Source organism: Arachis stenosperma, chromosome 2 (assembly GCF_014773155.1).
Source record: "Arachis stenosperma cultivar V10309 chromosome 2, arast.V10309.gnm1.PFL2, whole genome shotgun sequence".
NCBI classification, from domain to species: Eukaryota; Viridiplantae; Streptophyta; class Magnoliopsida; order Fabales; family Fabaceae; genus Arachis; species Arachis stenosperma.
In genome coordinates, this window is record NC_080378.1 from 70,561,730 (window position 1) to 70,571,562 (window position 9,833).

General features: G+C 41.0%; 1 protein-coding gene across 1 annotated transcript; it reads right to left on the reverse strand.

Moving 5' to 3' along the window:
- Nucleotides 1-2,179: 2,179 nt before the first annotated feature.
- On the reverse strand, nt 2,180-5,742 carry LOC130962991 (uncharacterized). Its single transcript, XM_057889140.1, has 3 exons — nt 5,250-5,742; nt 2,846-3,261; nt 2,180-2,365 (listed from the first exon to the last, which is right to left on the reverse strand). The coding sequence occupies exons 1-3, from the start codon at nt 5,740-5,742 to the stop codon at nt 2,180-2,182; spliced, it is 1,095 nt and encodes a 364-aa protein (XP_057745123.1).
- Nucleotides 5,743-9,833: the final 4,091 nt, after the last annotated feature.

Below are 9,833 nucleotides of genomic sequence, written 5' to 3' on the forward strand. Positions count from 1 at the left end.
AATCCCCTTCAATCCTTGGCTCTTATATGCATTTTGGCGCCAAAGTTGGTTGCTGAAACCTTCCAAAATCGCCAGGCACGTGTTGCAATAAAAGAATCACGTGCAGACTACGACGTGTGCGCGCACGGTACGCGTGCGCGTCCCTGGCTAATTCTGCGATGTGCGCGCGAGCGCCTTGTGCGCGTACGCGTGCTTGGCCGAGATCAACTCTTTGGCTTTTTATGCTTCTCTCCTCTTGTATGCTTCCTTCCTTGCTTCCTTTGATCCATGCCTAGCCTATTTCAATCCTATAATTACTAGCAAACACATCAAGGCATCTTATGGAATCAAAGAGAAATTAGAATTCATCAAGATAAGGCTTAAAAAGCATGTTTTTACACTTAAGCACAAATATGGGAGAGATAACAAAACCATGCTAATTCATAGGCTAAATGTGACAAAAGGTTATCAAGATGTTCTAAATTCAATACAAAACAAACCGTCAAATTGGGGTTTGTCAACCTCCCCACACTTAAACCTTAGCATGTCCTCATGCTAAAATAAGAAGGAACTAAGGGTTATGACATTTATTGAATGCAACTAAACTATATGAGTCCTATCTAAATGCAACTATCTAAGCAAATGGAAATGCTTAATTCAAACACATCAAATTGCCAAGAGAGCATGTATAAGCACAAGGGCTAGGCAATAGGAATTAATTCCAAACCACAATTGTATTGAATTACCAAAAAGAATTTAAACTTGCAAGAATATAGATAATATGGGTGAATACATGTAATTGAACTTTTGAACCCTCACCGGATGTGTATCCGCTCTATTCACTCAAGTGTTCAAGGGTCACTTCACTCAATTCTCTTCTAATCAAGCTTTCCAAAATTTGATCTTCTTCTAACAATCAACATTTATTTAATGCATGCATACATTCATCATGAGGTCTTTCATTTAGGTTGTAATGGGGTTAGGGTCAAGGTAGGATCATTTATGGTTAAGTGGGCTAAGATTTGAATCTTTGATTAGCATAGACTTCTCCACCTAACTATGTAATGACCTATACAAGTTCAAACTATTCTAACTACCCATTCTTCACTTTTTCTTACATATTCATGTATCCTATTTGATTCATAACACCTATGCATTGATCCCTTTTTATTGACTTCACTTTGGGGCAATTTGTCCCCTTTTTATTATTTTCTTTCTTTTTTCTATATACAAATTTTTTTTCTTTTTTTTTTCTCATTTTCACTTTTATTTCTCTTCTCTTTTTTTTTCTTTTGTCAAACTATATACAAGAACATCAATGCATAAGGTCTATTCATTTGATCAATACATGAGTATGTACCCAATTCCTAAACATGAAAGTGTACTACCCCTTTTATCCCATCCAATGTTCCCCAAGCCTCACCAACTTTGAATAATAAACACTCTCACTAGCCTAGGCTAATCAAAGATCCAAACAAGGACTTTTATTGGTTTTCTGCCTTGGGCTTGTAATGTGCTAAATTGAGAATAAGTTGGTTAAGCATAGGCTCAAAATTGGCTAACAATGGAGAGTAAAAGGTTGGCTATTTGGGTAAGTGGCTAATGAAGTAATGGCCTCAATCATATAAATGCATAAATACAAGAAATAAATGGACATATAGAATCAAGCAAATCAAGGATTACAATCATAGAAAGAGAGCAATTGCACACAAGAATGGAAAATAAGTGGCTATAAAATGTAACCACATCAATAGGCTCAAGTCTCACAAGCTTGTGTTCTTAGCTCAATACATGCTTCACAAAGTATGAAATTCAAGCAAGCTCCATTAAAAATTTTCTTTCAATCAATTGGGTTGATGCCCTATATTTAAACTTCTTAGAAAATTTCAATATGCAAAAAGAAAGATATGCAAAAATGTATAAAGAAAAATTCAACTAAAAGTAAAAGTATGAAATCTATATCATCTAAAACATCTAAGGATATCCATAAGCATCAAAGTATCTAAAATCCAAAATAAATCCAAAATAAGTAGTAAAAGTATCAAGCAGTAAAAGTATCCAAAATAAACTCAAACTACATCAAATATATACAAAGAGTGTGCAAAGTAAGATAGCTAGCAAAGTGGCCAAAATGTTCACCGGTATCTAATGATGCCACCGGCTACCTCCCCACACTTAAGATTAAGCATCGTCCTCGATGCTAATCCTGAGGATCAGGGATAGGTACACCGATAGGCTCTGGCTGTGGCTGTGGTACCGGCTGAGACTCCTGTGTCTGAGGTGGTGCCTCCATATGTGCTGGCTCATCCGCAGGAATACCCTCAGTCTGTAAATCTGTCTCCTCATCGGAACCGGAAGACTCTGGTAGCGGGGGTAGCTCAAGGCCCTAGTGGTTGAGTCATTGGAGCAAGCACACAAATCATGTTCACAATGATTATGCAAATCCCGGAAGTTGAAAATAACGAGAATTGGCCCAAATTCGTAATAAAGATCAAAATGAGATTAAATTTCTTGAAAATTGGGCAGCATCTCGGCTTAAAATTGGACGTTCCCGGGTAGCAAAATAGCACAAATAGCATCATTATAGTATCAATTAATCACAGGGGCAACGAGATAGCATCCAGGTAACACAGATAGCATACAAAGCAACTCAAAATTCGCACTTAGCAGACAAGCAAACAAACAGAAAATAAACACAAACGGAGCACTTATCAGGCCTAGAATCCTCTATCCAGCCCTAGCTACCTAACCGCAGTTATTTCTAACTAATCCTAACATACAACATTTGAATGCAGAATATCTAACAGAAAATTACAGTAATTAACAGAAATGAAAAATTAAAGACAACAGGAATTGGAGCAGGAACCTGGGACGAGGGGGAACGGGAAAATGGGACTCGAGTGAGGGCAGCATAGGCAGACGCTTGCACCGCCGTGGACGGTGGCGGTGAAGATGGCCGCAGCGGCGGTTCGGCCAGAGAGCAGAGGGAGAGAGTGAGTGGTGACGAGTGGGTGAGAGAGAGAGTGAATGGGAGTGGGCGTGAGGAGCGAGAGAGAAGGTTGGCCGCCCAGTGGCGGTTGCCGGCGGAGCAGCAGCGGCGGCCGTAGGAGGAAGAAGAAGGAGGGAATCGGAGATGGGGGAAGTGGTGACGGGGAGAAGAAGAGGGATGAGAGGGAAGGTGGGGTAGCCGTGCGGTGGTGGTCGCCGGCAGAGCAGGGAGGTTATGGGAGTTGCAGAAATGGAAATGGAGGTTGGGGGGAAGAAGGGCGCGACTGCGCGACGCTCGTTGCGCATTAGGTTATCATCTGTTTTGAAACGACACGGGCGCGCACCTTGCGCGTCCGCGTGCATTAACGAAACTAGGGACCTACGCGTGCGCGTACAGCGCGCTTAGGCGCCGGAGATCAAAATGGGTAAAGACGCGTGCGCGTACCGTGCGCGCACGCGTGCGAGGGGTTGGGCTGGAGGCTTAAGGATGGCCCAGAGCTGGCCTAACTCTCTGGGGCTTGGCGCAAGATCTTGCAACAGCAATTCGACGCGTACGCGGCATGTGCGCGTACGCGTGCTACTCCCTATGGTTGTATGGCGCGCACGCACGTAGTGCGCGTTAGCGTGAGGTGAATTGGGCTTGAGGCACAACGCTGGCCTAGTAGAGGCCCAACTCTCTGGAATATGGATGATGATGTATCCGCTCATGGACGCATGCGCGTGCAGCGTGCGCGCGCGTCCACCCCCCCCCCCCCCCTCTTTTTTTTTTTTTTTTGAAAAGGATAATGCCTAAAAGCTCTACTTGCCCAAAGACTCCCTATGGTGCCTACAACTCCTTATTTAGTCAAAAACCTACACTTTCTAAAATGCAAGTTGGTTTTGAGATTTATTCTATTTCTACTAATCACAACATACATGTCAATATTCTAGCTACTAATGTATACAAACAAGCTAATTATGATATGCAGACCTACCTACAATGGTAACTCAAATCACTTATTAAACAAGGTTAGAAGAGAGTGGAAAGAGTTTACCATGGTGGGGTGTCTCCCACCTAGCACTTTTAGTTAAAGTCCTTAAGTTGGACATTTGGTGGAGTCCTTGCTAGGGTGGCTTATGCTTAAACTCTTCTTCGAATCCCCACCAGTCCTTGCACTTCCAATAGCCTCCGGGATCCCAATTTAAGCGTACAAGGCCTTCAAGGGGGCCTAAGCAAGTAACGAGGCCCTTAAGTTGATATTGGTCTATGTATGTTCTGGGGTCCCATACTTTATTTGTTAACTCCTTTTCTTCTTGATCTTCATGCTTCCAATAGGGTAACAAACTTATTGAATTCTCCTTGTAACTCATACTCATCATCCTAATCCCATTAAATTTGGCTTCACTCCACCTTTGAGATTCAAAGTTTGATATTCCATCCTTTATGCACCTTGATTCAATTTGTACACCGACATCTAATCCGTTCTTACTCTCTAGCCCACAAAGAGCTCTAAGTTGGCCGTCCGTTTCTAACAATGCATATTGATATGGGCCAAGAAAATTAAAGGATGAGATGATTACCCACTCAATTTGTGATTGGGACGGCGACTTAGCAAGGAAGGTATCCAATGGTCTTGACATTGTAGGTTCCACTTCCTTTGCCTCCTCCATGATGGTTTCCATCTTTTGATAACTTTCTTTAATTTCTTCTTGCTTGCTAGCTTCCTTTAAACCTTTATTATTGATCAGGTCATGTGTTGGAGGTTGCGCACCCTCCTTAACATTGATTTCACATTCGATGGGGGAAGCTTCAACAAGATCACCATTGTCACTTGATGTAGAGTTATTTTCGTTGATGGAACTTCCTTCTTGTTTAACCTCCTCTAGGTCTTCTTCCACTTTTTTATTTTCAACAATCTTCATTTCCTCCGCTTGTTGCAATACATACTCCAATTCCTTGCGCTCAACTTGAGATTCTAAAGTCTCCCTCATACCTCCCTCTTTGGTTGCTTTCTCACAATCATCCGTGAACTCATTTCGGTTGTGATATGAATCCCAAGAATCTATCTTTTGATGGACGGTTGCTTGAAGTCGGTCCATTTCTTCCTTGAAACGATCCCTCAATTCTTGTTCCGCTTTACTAACATAAGTAGGATCATATTGCTCTTGGATTAATGGACATTGGTATGCTTCCATGGAGGTTTGTGGCGGAGAGGGGAATTCATGATATGGTTGGAAAGAAGATTCATCAAAGCTTTGAGGTGGGAAGTTGTTTTGGTTATTGGTAGAGGGTGGAATTATACGGGACGTAAATTCTTGGAGGGTAGAGGTGAAACTAGTGAAGGCGGTTTGGAGCTCTTCTTGCTCTTGAAGAATGACACCAAGTGTATCATTCATGGGGCTTTGAGTTGGAAGGTAAAGATGTTGGAGTGGAGGTGATTCAAGGGTTGCTTGTTCATAATCGTCGCAAGGGTATGCGTAGGGGGAATATAGATTTGGATCATATGTAGGCAATTGGTGGAAATAAGGTGTGGGTTGAGAATATGGTGCATAGAAGGGTGGTGGTTGAGAGGTATAACCATGATAAGAATCATCATGTTCATAGGAATGATATGCATTATAGGAAGGATTACCATCATAGTAACTTGAAGGGGAAGGTTGCCATGGTGATTGCTCATATGGATATGGCTCCCTTCCTGAGAATTCGTCTATCCCATAATGTGAGCCATCATTCAAGTTTCCATCGCCTACAAAATAGTCATAGTCATATCCAAAACCACAAGGACGAGAATTCATAGTGGCAAATAGGAACAAAACTAATAGAGATCTAAAACTAACAAAAACTAACAAACAAACAAAAGACAAACATATTCACAATATTCACATATTTACATTAACTAAAAACATGGCACTCATGCGCACTCCCCGGCAACGGCGCCATTTTGACGAATGAATTTTTGACGGTATAGAATTTATCAAGTGATCAATTGTAGTATAGTCTAAACCGACGCAAAATCCATCATCAAACAAATCTACAATCTATAATCGAGAGTATTAGTCCCGAGTCGTTCTTCCCTAGGAATGCTACGAGGATGCATGTATTGGTTAAGTGGTCTTTTTGTGGCATAAAAGTGTGAATAAAAGAAAACAATAATCAATCAATATTAAAAACCTTGGCCATGGTTGAACATTGGAAGTCCCATCACTATGGCTTCATTCAATTGTGATAACAAAGGAGTGTTGCTTTACTTAGTTAACCCCTAATCATAGAGGAAAGTCAAGTAAAAGTAACTAACTTGAATCACAAGTCCTAGTCTTACCCTAGGGAAGTCTAGCTTTAGTGCACTCTAAGTCAATTAGCAATCCTCAATTCTTAATCAACAATTGACATCCATCATTCAAGTGTCTCCAATGACTCAACCACTAGGCCAAGTGAGGGAATACTACTCCATGTCTAAAGTTGGCATTTTCTCAAACACTTGGAGAGCAAGAATGAAAGACATAGAAAAATTGAGAGGAGATTTAGAATTAAAGCAATTCAACACAAGAGATTAACAACAATCAACAATGAACAACAATGAAAATGAAATCTTCAATGAATCAATAGAATCTAATAACAACAAAGTTGAATCTAAGACTTATGGGAATTGAACAATTACAAAACACTAATGAGATTAGAGAAGAGGATCTACAACATGAACAAAGTAAATTGAGTGTTGTAATAGATATCACCAAGGAATGGTTGAGAATTGAGAAAAGAAGATGAATCCTAGAGAGAAGTTGGAGTTTCTCTCTCTAAAAATGCAACTAACTAAAAATATCTACCTAATGATCTAAAATTAGTCTATGGATGTGAATGTGTGTCAATCCCCTTCAATCCTTGGCTCTTATATGCATTTTGGCGCCAAAGTTGGTTGCTGAAACCTTCTAAAATCGCCAGGCACGTGTTGCAATAAAAGAATCACGTGCGGACTACGACGTGTGCGCGCACGGTACGCGTGCGCGTCCCTGGCTAATTCTGCGATGTGCGCGTACGCGTGCTTGGCCGAGATCAACTCTTTGGCTTTTTATGCTTCTCTCCTCTTGTATGCTTCCTTCCTTGCTTCCTTTGATCCATGCCTAGCCTATTTCAATCCTATAATTACTAGCAAACACATCAAGGCATCTTATGGAATCAAAGAGAAATTAGAATTCATCAAGATAAGGCTTAAAAAGCATGTTTTTACACTTAAGCACAAATATGGGAGAGATAACAAAACCATGCTAATTCATAGGCTAAATGTGACAAAAGGTTATCAAGATGTTCTAAATTCAATACAAAACAAACCGTCAAATTGGGGTTTGTCAGGGCTCTCCAACCTTGGGTGCCAGGAATGGTAATGGAAAGAAAAAAAGCTATGCTTTTACAACACCAAACTTAATACTTTGCTCGTCCTCGAGCAAAAGCAAAGTAAAGAGAAAAATGGAGTAGAAAAAGAAGAAAATAGAAGGAGATAGAAGGAGAGAGAGGGCTAGGCCTTCTGGGTCTATGAGTGTATGAGAGGTGTGTGTATGAAGGGTTATGAAGAGGGGTTTTTATAGGAGTAGGATACGTGAAAGATTCTTTGGGACCCACTGGTCCTGAGAGGCTAGGGAATCCAGATTCTTTACTTCTCTGCATTGGTGTTTGAACACCCAGGGGCTGCTCCCTGGCTGGCATCAACTTTAACACTCCATACAGAGTGTGCTATTTTCACTGCTGTGAAATTTTCGTCTCTGTTCTGACTGCTGCATATGACTATGAACCTAAAAATAACAAAACAAAATAAAACCAAATAAAAATAATTAATTAAGGTTAGGTTGCCTCCCAATAAGCGCTCTTTTAACCTCATTAACTTGATGGTTAGCTCCTTACGGAGGTAAGTATGGGCTCAGATTTTTGCTCCTTACAGTGAATTTTCTTCCTGTCTTCTCATGAATGAGCTTCACATGCTCTAAAGACAGAACACGACTCACTGTATGTGGTAAGACTGGCTTCTTAGTGAACACAACTCTCATACCAAGTGAAAGGCCTTCAGTTGGTACTTTATTGTCCTTCCAGCCTTTAGGTACTTTTTTCTTAGTACCCTTGTGCTTAGAGCTTGTTGATGGCTGCCCAACACCAAACTTAGAATTGATGTTTGGGGGTTCTGCAGAGCTTTGCACAGAAAGAGAGGGTTGGCACACTAGGTGTTGCACAGTTATCTCTCTTTTAGAGGGAGAATAGGGATGAGGCATCTTGAATAAGATGTGGTCCTCCCCTAATTGTAGGGTCAGTTCTCCCTTAGCCATGTCAATGATAGCATTGGCAGTGGCTAGGAAAGGTCTTCCAAGGATGACAGAGTTATCCTCATCCTCTCCAATGTCTAAGACAATGAAGTTTGCAGGGATGTAGTAGGTTTCAACCTTCACCAAGACATCCTCTACTAAGCCATATGGATTCTTCATTGTCTTATCTGCTATCTTTAAGGAGATCTTTGTAGCTTGTACCTCAAGGATTTCCAGCTTCTCCATTACAGAGAGTGGCATGAGGTTTATGCTTGACCCTAGGTCACACAGAGCCTTTTCAAAGGTCATAGTTCCTATGGTGCAAGGAATCAGAAAGTGTCCAGAATCTGGAAGCTTTTGAGGTAGCCTTTGCTGAACCAAAGCATGGAGTTCTTTGGTAAGTAGTGGAGGTTCTTCCTCCAAGGGCTTAGTACCAAATTACTTGGCACTCACCTTCATAAGAGCTCCTAGGAACCGAACAACTTTCTCTTCCCTATTGTCTTCATCCTCATCAGAGGATGAGTATTCATCAGAACTTATGCACTACAGAAGTGCATGCAAAGGAACCTTGATGAGCGGATAATTTATACGCTTTTTGGCATTGTTTTTAGTATGTTTTAGTTAGTTTTTATTGTATTTTTATTAGTTTTTAGTTAAAATTCACTTTTCTGGACTTTACTATGAGTTTGTGTGTTTTTCTGTGATTTCAGGTATTTTCTGGCTGAAATTGAGGGACCTGAGCAAAAATCTGATTCAGAGGCTGAAAAGGACTGCAGATGCTGTTGGATTCTGAGCTTCCTGCACTCGAAGTAGATTTTCTAGAGCTACAGAAGCCCAATTGGCGCGCTCTTAATTGTGTTGGAAAGTAGACATCCTAGGCTTTCCAGAAATGTATAATAGTCCATACTTTGCTCGAGATTTGATGGCCCAAAAAGGCGTTCTAAGTCAGCTCAAGAATTCTGGCGTTTAACGCCGGAACTGGCACAAGAATGGGAGTTAAACGCCCAAACTGGCACCAAAGCTGGCGTTTAACTCCAAGAAAAGTCTCTACACATAGAAGCTTCAATGCTCAGCCCAAGCACACACCAAGTGGGCCCGGAAGTGGATTTTTATGTCATTTACTCATCTTTGTAAACCCTAAGCTACTAGTTCTCTACATATAGGACCTTTTACTATTGTATTCTCATCTTGGTTCTTCTGGTTCCCTCTCTGGGGCCAAAGCCAATGATCACCATTATCACTTATGTATTTTTAACGGTGGAGTTTCTACACACCATAGATTAAGGTGTGGAGCTCTGCTGTACCTCGAGTATTAATGCAATTACTATTGTTCTTCTATTCAATTCAGCTTATTCTTGTTCTAAGATATTCATTTGCACCCAAGAACACGATGAATGTGATGATTATGTGACGCTCATCATCATTCTCACTTATGAACACATGCCTGACAACCACTTCCGTTCTACAAGCAAACAAGGCTTGAAGGTTTGTTTCTTGGATTCCTTAATCAGAATCTTTGTGGTATAAGCTAGAATTGATGGCGGCATTCAAGAGAATCTGGAAGGTCTAAACCTTGTCTGTGGTATTCTGAGTAGGATTGA

Excerpts from the sequence above, each read along its gene's own strand:
- LOC130962991 (XM_057889140.1), bottom strand. The coding sequence starts at position 5,742 with ATGAATTCTCGTCCTTGTGGTTTTGGATATGACTATGACTATTTTGTA. Across the intron at positions 3,262-5,249 it reads CCTCCAAGAATTTACGTCCC|CGTCGCGCAGTCGCGCCCTT; the intron begins GTATAATTCCAC and ends ATGCGCAACGAG. Across the intron at positions 2,366-2,845 it reads CCCGTTCCCCCTCGTCCCAG|GGCCTTGAGCTACCCCCGCT; the intron begins GTTCCTGCTCCA and ends CTCAACCACTAG.